The sequence below is a fragment of the Apodemus sylvaticus genome, chromosome 2 (genome assembly GCF_947179515.1).
Source record: "Apodemus sylvaticus chromosome 2, mApoSyl1.1, whole genome shotgun sequence".
NCBI lineage: Eukaryota > Metazoa > Chordata > Mammalia > Rodentia > Muridae > Apodemus > Apodemus sylvaticus.
Genome location: NC_067473.1, coordinates 169,024,275 through 169,040,569, shown reverse-complemented (window position 1 = coordinate 169,040,569; position 16,295 = coordinate 169,024,275). Strand labels below are relative to the sequence as shown.

The window sequence follows — 16,295 nt, the reverse complement described above, 5'->3', positions numbered from 1 at the left end:
TCCATCTTTATCTTCAATGAGGGAAAGAACATTAACACAATTATACCTGTTTGTATAGAAGCAAATCCTCCCAGGATCACAACTAATAAAGGACAGAGTCACAGTTATATCAAAGTAGAATTTCATTTCTAATATCTGAAATTTCATTCTATTCCTTTAACATTGTTGTACAAGTTTCATGTTGTATGATTTGGATCTGAATCTTTGACAGCCTCCAACCTACTGCATCCTGCTAAGCTTAAGTCTCAATGAAGAGTCAGGGATGCATGGCATTCTGCTGTGACAGGTACAGTCAACAATAAGGACCTGAAAGGTGCCTTTGTTATATCTTCCATATAAAGACTCTGGCCTTCCTTCCTCCATCACAAACTTGGGAGCAACTCTTGAGTCGCCTTCAAGATGCTGGTCGTCCTGCTGACAGCAGCCTTGTTGGTCCTGAGCTCAGTTCAGAGCTCAGATGAAGGTAGGGGAGAGATTGGCTCAGTGACATGGGACTAGAGTAACACACTTCAGGACTGGGAGAAATGAAAGAAGATGAAAAGGGGACCGAGGCAAAGAATTATGAGAACAAATAGTAGAACATTTGTTATCATTAACAAATGAGCTTAAACTATAATTTCAGTATAACTTAAAAATATTCTTGCAACAAAATAGCATGAGTGCATTTATAAAAAGACCTTTTGGTGGTAGATTATACATGAGAGTATATCATAGTTGACAGAGGGAAAAAGTTTTTATTGTGTTATGAAAAACAGATAATAGGTGGTGCTTGCCTTGTGTACAGAGGATAGAGAAAAATGAAAGAAGTAAAAACGTATCAGGACTGTTTTTAAGAAATGGCAAACGTTCACAAATCTACAACTCTGTACAGCATGAGCTATAAATATCAGGAAATAATTTCTTTTAAATATAACTTTAATGTTTATTTTGTATGTGTACATGCAAATATGCATGTCTCTCTGTGTGTGTAAGTGTATATGTGTCTGTCTGTCTATATGTCTGAAAATTTTTGCATGCTTAAGTAGATTCTGTCAGAAGCCAACTTATTGGTAAGAGCATTTTTCTTTCTACCATATAGATTCAAGAACTTAATATAAGTCATTAGGCAACTTCTTTTTGCCACTGAAATATGTTGTTAGACCAAATTTCTCTTTCTTATTTTAATGAAAGCTGTGCAATATGCCTTGTGTTGTATGTTGTATTGAAAGCAATCAATACTTTTTCTTATTTCAATGAATGAAACACCTGGAATTATAACGAATAAGAAATAAAGATCATGAAAAGAGACATTAAGAATAGATTCATGTCTCCCTGAAATTGTCGGAATGTTAGTGAAGAGTATCAGTAAAGTTTGATACATCTAAGAAGGAACTAAATAGTTGCTGCTACTGTGTGTAGAAATCTTGGTAGGATCCTCAGCAACTAGAAAATGTCATAAGCAACCTTTAACTTCTTTGTGCTTATTTTCTAGTGGTCAGCTATGAAGACTCATCTTCTCAGCTTTTAGGTAAAGACAGATCTATCCTCTATTGTTCTTCAATATGCCCTTTACATCTGTACTGATTCAGTTCTTTTATACTTCCATCATTACCTAATTTTATCAAAATAATGTCTGGCAGCTATCCCAGGGATAAAGAGATGACCTTTCCAACATTTACTCTAAATTAGGGCCATACACTGGAAGAATTGGAAACTAGGCTTTGGTAACAAAAAGACATTTTGTCCTGTCCACAGATTGAAGCAATATATTATATATAATATATATGATGTGTCCCCAACTAAAATCCTTTGTGATACTATGATTTTTGCACAGAATTATTCTTTCCCCAGTGATTTCAATTAGAATAGTCTAATTGTATATAAAATATGCAACTACACAGAGCTTGTGCTTCCCTCAATTTTAAATTTATTTTTCATACTCAACTCTGTATCTATAGCTGACTAATTCTGTTTGGCATGGATAAATATTTGGCATGAAAATAGAATGGAAAACTTTTTTCTTATATTTCCTTCTTGTTTTACACATGCTTATAGGACCTTGAACACCATTTAATATGTAAGAATAATAAAGCCTTGTGGTCACAATTTTGCTACTCTACCACGTTCTAACTAGTAACATTTACAAAATATTCCCCCTTCACTTCTGCCTGGGAATTGTAAGTTACATAAAAATGGCCTTTTATGCATAAATACTTATTCCAAGAGCTGATATACAAGAAAATATCTATGATAAATATACAAAATAAGGTTCATAATGCATCAATCATAAAAAGTTGGGGGGGACACTGATCCTGGGAGAAAAAGAAGGTATAAACTCATCTATTTCTATCTATATACATAAACAGAGAATGAACAGCAGAGCCAAGAACATGGTCATCATCATCCAAAACCATCTCCTGGAGGATCCCGCCCACGGCCTCCCATTACTGATGCAAATGATGATGGTGATGATGATAGCAGTGGGGAAGATGGAAACAGACCAGAGAGACCACCACAGCACGGAGGCAATCACCAGCCTCCTCATCATTCACATCCTCCTCACTCAGGACACCACCATGGTCCTCCACCACCACAAGAAGGCCCTCAGAGAGCCCCTCAGCCTGGAAACCGACGAGGCCCACTCCCACAGGGAGGACCTCAGAGACCCCCTCAGCCTGGTCACCCACAAGGCCCACCCCCACAGGGAGGTCCACAGAGAGCCCCTCAGCCTGGAAACCCACAAGGCCCACCCCCACAAAGAGGCCCTCAGAGAGCCCCTCAGCCTGGAAACCCACAAGGCCCACCCCCACAGGGAGGTCCTCAGGGACCCTCTCAGCCTGGAAACCCTCAAGGCCCACCCCCACAGGGAGGCCCTCAGGGATCTCCTCAGCCTGGAAACCAACAAGCTCCACCCCAGCAGGGAGGCCAGCAACAGCCAAGTTTCCTGAGGACATTTTTTGCATAATCATCTGCTTCCTTAGCAGTGAGAAGGTAATCAAATGCCTCATTCTTTATACCATCCTCTTAACTCCAGTGATGACCACCCTGCTCCTAAAGACATAGATCATGCATACATCCAAAACAAGAATGACCTTTAGAATTCTATGGTGTGTGCGATTTAGATTCACTCTAAGTCAAATGTCCTAACGCTAGCAAAGTTTTCCAAGAAACTAAAAGATATTTAGGACTTGTTGATATTATACATTGTGTCTTTCTTTTCCCAGACAGACATTGTTTATTTATTTATTTCAGGTGAACAGAAGAGAGATGTCTTCAATATCATTCCTATAGAGGAATTTTTTTCAATAAATATTTAGCACCCAATTATTTTTTGTTGCTTTTCATTCTGAGCAAGGGTGGTACTGCAGTCTGGGAATGATTATTTCCAGAAAAAGCAGTCCTTCTACATATCAGCTATCACTTGAGAGACCCCCTTATTTACATATTACCCTCAAGTTCTGCCCACTCTTTTGCTATATTTTCTATATTACCAGTTATTTTAGCAAAAGTCTTCTCATAAGATGTGGATTTCAAGAGTAAACTACATAAACAGTTTTGTCTTTAGTATGTCATGGGCCTTTAATGTCAGTACTCTAGGGAATACCTGTCTTGACAACTTCTTTGTTTCTTACAGATAACACTCTTTCTGTTCCCAATTTAGGGGTCCCTGATCCTTCAGCTAGTATTCTTGTAGCCAGTTTAATATCAGTCAGCTCACATTCTTCTGATGTGGATAATCCTATAAAAAATGCTATAGTGTGCTGTGGCTAAGCCGTTATTGGTTTAGTCTTTAATTTTTTGGTCTTCCTTATAAATATAATATACCTGGATCCTATAGACCAATGCAATTCTTATAATAGTTTAAGCATACTTTAGATGTCTTTCACTGTTAATTTTTGGACATTTTCAATTATTATATTTGTTTTTATATTTTGTTGAATCTTAATAAAAAGAGGAAAAATATAAAGTGTATAGAAGTTCCAGAGGCTTAAGTATTCTTAAAAGTCCAAAAATATTTGAGATTGATTCTTAAAATCTGAGTTTGCTGTTCTTCTTTGAATGTTCTCTAAATCCCTATTTCTTTACCAAAATCCTGGCCAATAATCAGGGGAAACATTGGACATAGAGTTTGCTTAAAGGACTGATGGTCTCTGGAAGTAGTTTTAAAGACTGGTGGTTTCTGGAAGTATAGCCAGAATCCAGGCTTCTGGGCAAGAGAGACAAAAGTCCCAGAAATTAATCCTTTACTTAACCCCCTGCTATTATGCAACCATTGTTAATTAACCAAACCTGCAGTATTTAAACATAGAACAAGGAAGGATGTTTTTAGGACTATTTAGAAGCTATCATCAAGCATTTAAATAGCCTGGATTCTGGCTTGCCTGGCTGGAGGGAGGTTTAGGGCAATAAACTTTTATAGAACCACAAGAAGAGAGTCACTCTTGCAGAAGGAAAAGACTTATACACAAGCAAATATGCACAAACACACATATTTTCATACATATACATTCATCATCACATACTTACTTGTTAGGCCCAACAATCTGTCTAATTTATTTACATACTTAGACAGACACACCTATACTTACATAAATATGCATATAGAGCAAAAGCCCAAGCACCAGCTCAGAAAGGATTCATTCTGGATGAAACATAGCCTTAACCTTTATTGTATTAGAGAAAGAAAAGCTTCTACCCTTTTATTACTAAATAGATTAAATGCAAGTATTATTCTCACTTTTGTTATTTTTTTTAATTTCACATTAGCTACTCATCCCCACACATATCTCTTTTCTTTTGTATCTACCCTAAGCCCCTATATCCTTCCTCCCAAGTAGAAAATAAAACACAAATGTTAAAAAAAAAAAACATTAAACAAAGTATTAAAAAATTATCTCACTGTCAATCTCACGCTATTGGCTGGCTCACTCACCCTAGGGACCAGCTCCACTAAGATGCCCAGGTGAGGTACTGGGCACACTCAAAAGGGCTGCAACAGGTGAAATGTAGTATCATCTCTGCATGGCCCTTGAACTATGGGTCAAGGTCACATTAAAGACCACAGATGTCGAAATGATTTTTAGTCATAATATGAGCCACAGGCATGGACAGAGTACCTTGCTGTTACATAGCCATAACACCAGACATTTTCCTCAGGAACAGTATCAGCAGAAAACAGGATTCTCATAGCACGCTATGCCTCTATACACTCATGTTTCTATTTCTATCTCTCTTCATAAGCTTCAAACTATTCTACTTATCTGTCTCTCCCATCTGTGTACTACATATTTGTGCACTGTGGTGGATGCTGCTGAGGGGATGCCATAGGACTGGTGGGCTTCTAAGTGTCTGCCTCTACCTGTTTTGTATATTGTAGCTGCCAGTGGGCCTCTGAATGTCTACAGCTGATCTGTGTGACTGAGAGTGGGCTATTTATTGACAATTTCATAGATATATGCATTAATCATACCCATTCCCATATTCCTGATATACTCAGACACTACACACATACACCATACACTCCTCATTTTCTTACTTCATGTGCATGTGCGTGTGCGTGTGCATGTACGTGTATGTGTGTGCGTGTGTGCCTGTTGGAATATTGAGAGATGACAAGACACATCTTAAATAATCAATTACCTAATAAAAGACAACAAGGAGCCTAAGAAAGTATCCCCAAGTGTTGTGTTTGATAAAAAGAAAAGGAAGAACCAGAATATGTTTGGTAGAGATGCAGTAGGGAGAGGTGGAAGTGAATGCCCTTGTGATGCTGAGGCATTACTACCTTCCCCAAGTAAATTCAGCCATAGGATGACTATAGTATGGAATAGAGTTTATTTAGGGCATGGGGAGGGGAGTTGAGAGAATACAGCCGGATAAAGACAGATAAGGGGTGGAAAGAGGAATAGAGGCCAGCCATGAATATGTAGAAAGATAGGAAGGAGGGGGCTGGGGAAAGAAGGGGCAGAAAGTGAAGAGAGTAAGAAAGTAAGAGGGTAAGAGAGTAAGAGTGTAAGAGCTAGAAGAGGGGACAAACAACCCCTTTTATAGTGAATCAGGCATCCCTAGCTATTGTCAGATAACTATTGAGGAGCCTAGAAGAAATGCTAACCTCAAGACTCTGCTACATATATGTGCTAGAGTATTTGTATGAGATTTTTGAAGCCCCACAAGCAAACTGTAGCACTTAAATAAATACCTTATTTGTTTGTTTGCTTGTTTTGTTATTTACAGCCCAAATGCTGCCCCCTCCTTGTGCATCTCAGTCCTTGTGTATGCAAACTAATGGTATAGGTATATAATCTGTTTTTTTATATTGATTTTTATATGGGATTACTGTTAAGAGATTGGATGAATCTCAGAAGAGACATTGAAAATCAGATTTTTAAAATTGTTGAGACTGTTACAGACTATGGGATTTTTTAAGCAGGACTGAATGTATTTTGCATTATGTTATGGCTGTCTATGACTCCCATTGATTCATGTGTTTGAACAAGCCTATGGAGGCCGGGGAGCAGAATGTGGTGGTTTAAAATGGTTGGCCCTGAGAGTGGTACTATTAGGAAGTGTGGCCTTGTTAGAATATGAGTGGCCTTGTTATATGAAGTATTTCACTTTAGGGTTGAACTTGGATATGATTCACCAGGGTGCCTGGAAGAGTTTGTCTTCTCCCACTTGCTTTTGGATCGGGATTTTGAACTTTCAACTCTTTCTCCAGAGTCATGCCTGCCTGTATACTGTCATGCTACTCATCATTTTGACAAGGAAATTAACTTATGTACTGTAAGCAAGCTCATATTTCCATACTGTTTTTTAAGAGAGTCAGTATGGTCATAGTGTGTGATCACAGCAATAAAACCCTAACTATTCAGTATATCAAAGAATCTACCACAGAAGAGAAACCTTATAATGTTAACTTTGCCCATTTATATTTATTTCAAATTCAGCAACAGGAGATTCATCCAGAGTGGTATCTTTGTAAGAAGGGCAGCATATTGTATCAACATTATGTAAAAAATCTAATATTATACAAATATACTTGTCTATGAAAGCTGAAATTTCAATTCAGTATAAGTATACCAGAAATATTTCACATGAAATATATCCCATGCTAAATACTTCTCTTCAATTCCTAAGCAAATAAATAGGTGGAAGGCCTTGGATCATTGCTATTGACTTCATAACTGGCTTCTTCCTAGACTATCACTTCCTTGCAACTGCCTTGACTTGTACCTACATAATCACTTCAGTCAAAGAAGAATATTTCAGATCCCCCCCAAAACAGTTATTATGAAGGCTAGTAGGAAATATAGTAAATATGTTGAGTATATTTTCTCTATTGTACTCTGCCTTTGCCAGTATGCATTTATAGAATATTAATGATTTGAGAACAAGAAATGTGGACTAGTCATGGCTAGGAGAGACTGAGTGTACTGTCACTTTTGAGATGTATTTGGAATGTACAGACAATTGGACTACATAGGAGACTGTCACATAGACAGAAAATTAAAAAAATGACACATATATTGTTTGGTATTTGGATACGAGTTTGGGCATTTGTGGAAAAAAATCAGTGTGAGGTGCTATGAGCTCTGATTTTTTCCCCAACATCCTGTTCTCATATAGAGTGCCTACCCCTATTTTCATAGAATATTGCCATATTTGGAGACTGAGAAAGACTTTTTTGTTCGTTTTCAGAAGCTTACTAGAGCAAAATGAATCTCTTCAGACACAATCCAGTTGAAAATGCCAGGCACTCTCAGAGGAAAGGGCATTAAAAAACATTGGTGACACACTTTTTTTTCACATAATAAAAATCCATATGAGAAGATGCCGACAAGGTCACTCCCTGGAATCCAAATAAATGGTTTTCTGATTCAAATGTACCTGTGGAATACTAACTGTGGTCTTGCACCATCAGAATCTATGTGAAAAGAACAAATCTGTGTTAAAATTAATCTGTGATTCCTTTCAGAATATTTGGAAGCTCAAGAAAAGAAATATGAAATAAGCTTAGAGAAGAAAGGGAAAATCATTAGTCCTATGAGAATAATGATGGCAAAGTCCATAGTTAAGTCAAGGGAAATAGTTATGGGTTTTAGCACACATTGGGATCATAAAAAATGGACCTTCTGAGACCCGTTCATTGTTTAACATCTCTCTAACTGAGTCTTCCCTGTGGCTTGTCCATAATATTCTGGCATTGTATCTTGTCAGTTTCTACAAACACTTTTTTCAAAAACAAACACAAAAAAACCAACAGTATCTTTCTCATGTCAGTGACATTGTTGGAGAGCAAGGAAAGGGGTTTCATACTGGAGGATTCCTTACATAACCTGCTGCAGTGATACATAATGTAACAAGAACAAAAAATAGTGATATCATTGAAAACTGTGACTTCTTCTTAAACCTCCTATATGCTCTTTTTCTCTGACCTGTTACCTACAATTCTGCATTGATGCACCCAGGCAGAATCACTCATCTCCGTTTCCTTCCATCTAAGGTTGACAGAACAATGAAAACAAATAAAGGAATGTACCTGGAACTGGCAATTGTTCTATGCATTTGAATCCATAAGTACCATGAGTCATAGGAAACTAGTTCTGATTGTACCTATCCAGAGAGTAACACTAAGTGCCAAAACTGTCCTTCTTCAGAATATATCTAAAATTACTGGAAAAAGTTTTTCAGTCAGGTGACCCATCTGATTTCATATTATCTATAGCAAAGCACAATTATGTTGGTTTCCTACAATCTTCTATAAGAACTGACAATCATGCACCAGCATTAATCTAGTATGCAGATTGAATATTAGATTTGTCTTATCATTTACATAGTCACATAATCCTACATTTAATATTTTCAAATTTTTCTTCAAATGTCCACCAGGCCCGTAAGAACATAGAGCAATGATACAAGCCTTTTCAAAGGTAAAATATTCTTTTTATGGAAGGTGGAATCAGTACATGATGACCACCTAAATCTGAATTTTATGTGGAATAACGAGCAGATTTAGGAAAAAAACAAACAAGGAACAATAGTGAAACCTGCTATCAAACAATATTTTGCTACCAAACACTGCTTAAAAATTAAACAGTACTGGTAAGGAATAGAAACATATGTCTCCCATCTCGCTAGTTGGGCATTGAGGAAGGATGGCAGCCATTTTGAGGCCAACCTAGATAATACATTGAAGTTCTTGTCACAAGTAAACAAAATAGAATAGCAAAACAGATATTCAAATGTTGCAGTAAATTTCTAACTCCAATAAGCCTTGCAAAGGACATACAATTCAGTTATAATATTTATAAGCTGCATGATGAGATTGGGCAGATATACCACTACTCTACTCTAAACACCAGCTATGAGATCACTTGTAACTTGTGGCTCCTCCAGGTCACATGGTTCTGCTCCTTCCACCTACTTTCCCTCTATTTCCCACTCTTTCTTCTGTCTCCCCCTCCACTTTCCTCTCTTAATCTCTATCAAACTCCCAGGTCCACCTTTTCCTTTCACTGCCCAATTCTAGGCTCTAGCCTTTCTTTGACCAGGTGAAGTGGGGAGATTGTTCACTTTACATCACCTGAGTATGTGATCTACTCCTTGTCTGGCAGCCCCTCTCAAGTAAGTATTATTAGCTTCAACATATAAACAGTACCAGGGAAATCCACAACATTTCTACCTTTTTATCCAATTAAAAGATTTTTCTTTCAGATATAAATTGAGCATAACTACTACAATTATTCAATTTATAAAGTATAAGAAACACTTAACACTCAGTGAAATATTTTTGTCAATCAGATAAAGCCCCATACTATCTATCCTGATTTAAAAGGCTTACAATTCTACCTTGAATTATGTCCTGGTTTCATATTGTATATCATCTGAAACCCACCCTTTCAAATCTATGTCATCTTTCTCAATGCTAAACTGCCTGGGTTGGCTATGAGACTACGACCAGTCTTAAACCTCATCAGAAATCTGAGAATTACTTACATGTTACCTGGAAATATAAAGAACAAAAAAACATAGTTTCCAAAATTAATGAATTTATAGACACAAATGATTACTTGCATAGTCTCTCATGCCTCAAAACATTGGAGTAGGAATCTTCAGCCTTCTGGCCCAGGACAGGCCTTTCTAATGTAGGATTGCGAAGGATTTCTTACCCTGTCTTGCAGAGATTATCACATAGTATGCCTATTGCACATAATGTGCCCTTTTTCTGGACAGTATTTTGTCTGTGGTTGAATTGAAGCAATTTTTGAGAGGCTGTTCTCACCACAACTGGAGGGACTCCATTGATGCTCAATTTTTCCTTTGAAACCAAGGAAAGGGTACTGGAGAAGATATGTCTCTAGTCAAATAATCTTTAATAAAGAAATGGCCAAAAATGTTGTATTCTGTGAACTTCTGACACTTTTGAAGACTATTTATGTAAAGCCTTTCTGAACTGCCAAGCCTTGACTACTCTCAGCCATTTCTAATTGAAATATCTGGAAAACTCCATTTTAATTATCTCAGAACCATGAGTTTGCTATCTGGCCCTTAACTCATATTGCTTAATTTTCTAAAAAGAGTTTGTAATAGCAATTACAGAAGGACTGGGTCTTCTGGGCAGTGGTGGCACATGCCTTTAAATCCAGTGCTTGGGAGGGAAAGGCAGGCAAATTTATGAGTTCGAGGCCAGTCTGGTCTACAGAGTGAGTTCCAGGCCAGCCAGGGCTCCACAAAGATACTAAAAAAAGACTGGGTCTAAACTGTGTATTCTTAAATGTATTGCTTAAGTACAATGCATATATAAGAGTAACAATAGCAATCCCAATTTTTATATCAACATAAGCAATTCATAGCATTGAAAACCTTAAATCTGCATCAAAATAAATTCTCTACTAGTGTGAGAAATTATACCATCAACCTTGCATCAGTTATAAAGTTTTCTACTATTGTAAGATATTATGGCTATGCAATGTTTTAAGGGTAAATTTGATAACCTGTCCCTATTAGTCTATTTATCTAATTTCTATGATATTAACATATCTCCATCCCTTTTTTCTACCCCACTCTCCTTCACCTATGAAAGAAGCATAGAGAAAAGGAAAGGTAGAAATCCATGAGTTGAGAGGAAGGGCCATCAGCAATGGAACCAAGGTGACAGGGTCCAGGCAGGCCCTGCGCCCACTACCGCTGACCATCTCTGGCCAGCCAGGCTGCAAGCGGTGGAAGATTTACAGCACCTTTCACCACACTGAAGCCACATCAGAACTCTGCCTTCTGCAAGTCAGTTACGAGAGACTCGCATCCATCTTGGTTCTCGGATGCCAGAGAGATCAGACAGCCTGTGGTTTGCAAACATAACATGAGGCCAATATTGCGGGGGTCTAAGCCCTACAGGCATTGGCCTGCACCCAGGCCCTGGGTTGTTTGGGGGGCAATTGGTGTGCCAACCAGACCAGGATGTTGTTTGCCTGGCCCAGCATGCACACCGCCATTTTGGCTATAGGAAGCCAGAGAGTTCTAGCAGGCAAAGTCAGCTAATAGTCATAGCCCGAGGCTAACATAGTGGGGGTCTAGGCCCGACAGGCCCTGGACTGCCCCAAGAACCTGGGCTGCTTGGTTGGCCATCTATATGCTAACCCCGCCAGGAGGTTGTTAGCCCAGCAGACTCTCCCAGCACTCTCAGGGAGCCCACGCACGCTGCCATCCTGGCTATCTGACAAAACCAGTTAACACTTATAGCCTGAGAGGAACTTTGCACGGGCCTTGGCCTGCAAGGATTTTGCCTAGACTCAGGGCCTGAGCAGCTAGGCTAGCCTTGTGTGCACCAACCCACTTGGGAGATTGGCTGCCCAGCAGAGTGATCATCACTTGGAAAAGGTCCCACAGCATACACCATCAGCACTCCCTGAAGGAACAAAAGGGTACCACTTGATTCACAGAGACAGTCTGGGGCAAGGCACACTAAGGCTCCAAGGGCACCCAAGAGGAGGACAGCACATCAGCAATCTGTGGCCGGGGAACCCCAGCCATCCAGTGTTGCAGAAATAGCCCTAGAGCCTCACAGGATGCTCAAACACCAGCTAGAGACAAGACCAACTAACACTAGAAAACAAGATGGCAAAGAACAAATGCAGGAACACTACTAACAGAAATCTAGGCAATATGGCAGCATCTGAACCAAACACTCCAACATCAGTAAGTCCCAGTTATGCCAACACACCAGAAAAACAAGATTTGTATTTAAAATCATTGGTTCTGATGCTGCTAGAAGAACACAAAAAGAACATAAATTAATCTCTTAAAGAAATACAGGGGGACCATGAATAAGCTAGAAATCCATATAATGGAAACACAAAAATCACTTAAAGATATTCAGGAGAATACCCCTCCTGGGCATATACACAGAGAATTTCCCAGCAAGCAGTAAGGATACATGCTCCACTATGTTCATAGCAGCCTTATTTATAATAGCCAGAAGTGGGAAAGGATCTAAATATCCCTCAGTGGAGGAATGGAAACAGGAAATATGGTATATATACACAATGGAGTACTATTCAGCAATTAAAAACAATGAATTCATGAATTTTTTAGGCAATTGGATGTAACTGGAAAATATCCTAAGCGAGGTAACTCAATCACAAAAGAATACATATGGAATGCAATCATTGATAAGTGGATATTAATTAGCCCTGAAGCTCTGAATACTGAAGATACAATTAGCATATCAAATGATTCACATGAAGAAGGAAGAAGAGGGCTCTAATCCTGGAAAGGCTTGACCCAGCATTGTAGGGGAGTACCAGGACAGAGAAAAGAGAGCAGTAAAGATAGGAGAATAAATGAAGAGAAGAGGACTTATGGGACATATGGGTAGGGGGGAAACTGGGAAAGGGGAAAGCTTTAGCATTGTAAACAAAAAATATAGAAAATTATATATTTTAATTTATTATAGAAATTTATATATATAATATTCTTTATATATATAAAGAAATTCAGGAAAATAAGGCTCAAGAGATAGAAGCCAATAAAGAAGAAATGCAAAAAAAAAAAAAAATAACTTAAAGAAATGAAGGAGAACATGAGTAAACAAGCAGAAATCATGAAAGAGGAAATATAAAAATCTCTTAAAGAATTAAAGGAAAATACAAACAAACAAATGAAGGAACTGAGAAAAACCATCAAGGACCTAAAAACAGAAGTAAAAACAACTAAGAAATCACAGAGGGAGACAACTTTGGAGATAGAAAACCTTGAGAAGAAATCAGGGGCCATAGATGCAAATATCAACAACAGAATACAAGAGATGGAAGAAAGAATCTCAGGTGCCGAAGATACCATAGAAACCATTGACTCAACAGTCAAAGAAAATGCAAAATGCAAAAATCTTGTATCCCAGAACATCCAGGAAGTCCAGGACACAATAAGAAGACCAAACCTAAAGATTATAGGTATAGATGAGATTGAAGATTTACAACTGAAAGGGCCAGAAAATATCTTCAACAAAATTATGGAAGAAAACTTTCCCAACTTAAAGAGAGAGATGCCATGAATATACAAGAAGCCTTCAGAACTCCAAACAGACTGGACCTGCGCAGAAATACCTCTGTCATATAAAAATCAAAACCCCAAATGCACTAAACAAAGAAAGAATATTAAAGGCAGTAAGAGAAAAAGGCCAAATAACATATAAAGGAAGACCTATCAGAATCACACCAGACTTCTTACCAGAGACCATGAAAGCTAGAAGATCCCAGGCAGATCTCATGCAGACTCTAAGAGAACACAATGTCAGCCAAGACTCCTATACCCAGCAAAACTCTCAATCACCATAGATGGAGAAACCAAGATATTCCATGACAAAACCAAATTTACACAACATCTTTCCACAAACACAGCTTTACAAAGAATAATAGGAGGAAAACTCCAATACAAAGAGGGTAACTACACCGTGGAAAAAGCAAGATAGTTACCTTCTTTCATGAAACCCAAAAGAAGATAACCACTTAAATATAAAAATTACATCAAAAATGACAGGAAGTAATAATCACTATTCCTTAATATCTTTTAACATCAATGGACTCAATTCCTCAATAAAAAGACATAGACTAACAGACTGGATAAGGAAACAGGACTCTACATTTTGCTGAATTCAGGAGTAACACCTCAGTGTCATGGACAAAAACTGCCTTAGAATAAAAGGCTGGAAGACAATTTTACAAGTCAATGGTCTCGGGAAAAGAGCCAGAGTAGCCATTCTAATATCAGATAAAATTGACTTTCAACCCAAAGCCATCAAAGAGACACAGAAGGACACTTCTTGCTGGTTAAAGGAAAAATCCACCAAGAAGAAGTCTCAATTCTGAACATCCATGTGCCAAATGCAAGGGCACCCTCATTCATAAAAGAAACTTTACTAAAGCTCAAAGCACACATTGCACCTAACACAATAATTGTGGGTGACTTCAACACTCCACTCTCCTCAATGGACCGATCAGCAAAACTGAAACTAAACAGGGACACAGTAAAACTAATTGAAGCTTTGGGCCAATTGGATTTGACTGATATTTATAGAACATTTCACCCTAAAGTAAAAGAATATGCCTCTTTCTCAGCACCTGATGGTACCTTCTCCAAAATTGACCATATAATTGGTCACAAGACAGACCTCAACAAATATAAGAAGATTGAACTAATCCAATGCCTCCTATCAGATCACTATGGAGTAAGAGTGGTTTTCAATAGCAACACAAATGACAGAAAACCCACATACACATGGAGGCTGAACAATGCTCTACTCAATGACACCTAGGCCAAAGAAGAAATAAAGAAAGAAATCAGAGACTTTTTAGAATTTAATGAAAATGAAGGCACACCATACCCAAATCTTTGGGACCCAATGAAAGCAGTGCTAAGAGGAAAACTCATAGCCCTGAGTGCCTCCAAAAAGAAAATGGAGAGAGCATACACTAGCAGCTTAACAACACACCTGAAAGCCCTGGAACAAAAAGAAGCCAATTCACCCAGGAGGAGTAGAAGACAGGAAATCATTCAACTCAGGGCTGAGAACAATCATGTGGAAACAAAGAGAACCATACAAAGAATCAAAGAAACCAGGAGCTGGTTATTTGAGAAAATCAACAAGATAGATAAACCCTTAGCCAGACTGACCAAAGGGCACAGAGAAAGTACACAAATTAACAAAATTAGAAATGAAAAGGGGGATATAACAACAGAAACTGAGAAAATTCAAAAAATCATTAGATCCTACTACAAAACCCTATACTCAACACAACTGGAGAATTTGGAGGAAATGGACAATTTCCTAGAGAGATACCAAATACCAAAATTAAATCAGGATCAAAAAGATCATCTAAACATTCCCATAACCTCTAAAGAAATAGAAGTGGTCATAGAAAGTCTTCCAACCAAAAAATCACAGGACATAATGGTTTTAGTGCAGAATTCTATCAGACCTTCAACAAAGACCTAACACCAATACTCTTCAAACTATTCAACAAACTAGAAACAGAAGGAACACTACCCAATTCCTTCTATGAAGCCACAATTACACTGATACCAAAACCACACAAAGATCCAACAAAGAAAGAGAACTTCAGATCAATTTCTCTTATGAACATCAATGCAAAAATACTCAATAAAATTCTTGCCAACTGAACCCAAGAACACATAAAAACGATCATCCACCATGATCAAGTAGGCTTTATTCCAGGGATGCAGGGTTGGTTCAATATACGGAAATCAATCAATGCAATCCATTACATAAACAAACTCAAAGAAAAAAACCACATGGTCATTTCATTGGATGCTGAAAAAGCATTTGACAAAATTCAGCATCCTCTCAGGCTTAATGTCTTGGAAAGAACAGGAATTCAAGGCCCATACCTAAACATAATAAAAGCAATATACAGCAAACCGGTAGCCAGCTAGTACCTCAAGTACAATATTGAAAAGATAAGGAGAAAGGGGGCAGCCCTGTCTAGTCCCTGATTTTAGTGGGATTGCTTCAAGTTTCTCTCCATTTAAATGGAGAGATTTTAGTGGGATTGCTTCAAGTTTCTCTCCATTTTCTCTCCCTAAAAAGAAATTAGGGAAATGACACCCTTCACAATAGCCACAAACAGTATAAAGTACCTTGGCATGACTCTTACCAAACATGTGAAAAATATGTATAACAAGAACTTCAAGATTCTGAAGAAGGAAATGGAAGAAGACCTCAAAAAATAAAAAATCTCCCATGCTCATGGATCTGCAGAATTAATATAGTTAAAATGGTCATTTTGCCGAAAGCAATATAC

The 16,295-nt window shown here is 38.0% G+C and overlaps 1 protein-coding gene across 2 annotated transcripts in view; it reads left to right on the top strand.

Annotated features, from left to right (window-relative positions):
* Window positions 1-399: 399 nt before the first annotated feature.
* LOC127677694 (proline-rich proteoglycan 2-like) overlaps window positions 400-16,295 on the top strand; it is a 61,996-nt gene continuing 46,100 nt past the window's right edge. The window contains exons 1-4 of one of the 2 annotated variants that reach the window (XM_052172717.1): window positions 400-463; window positions 1,472-1,507; window positions 2,346-2,558; window positions 2,616-2,918. In XM_052172717.1, coding sequence (XP_052028677.1) covers window positions 400-463; window positions 1,472-1,507; window positions 2,346-2,558; window positions 2,616-2,918 — 616 coding nt within the window. Of the gene's footprint in view, window positions 464-1,471; window positions 1,508-2,345; window positions 2,919-16,295 lie in introns of both variants that reach the window. The other variant, XM_052172718.1, reaches the window with a different exon arrangement.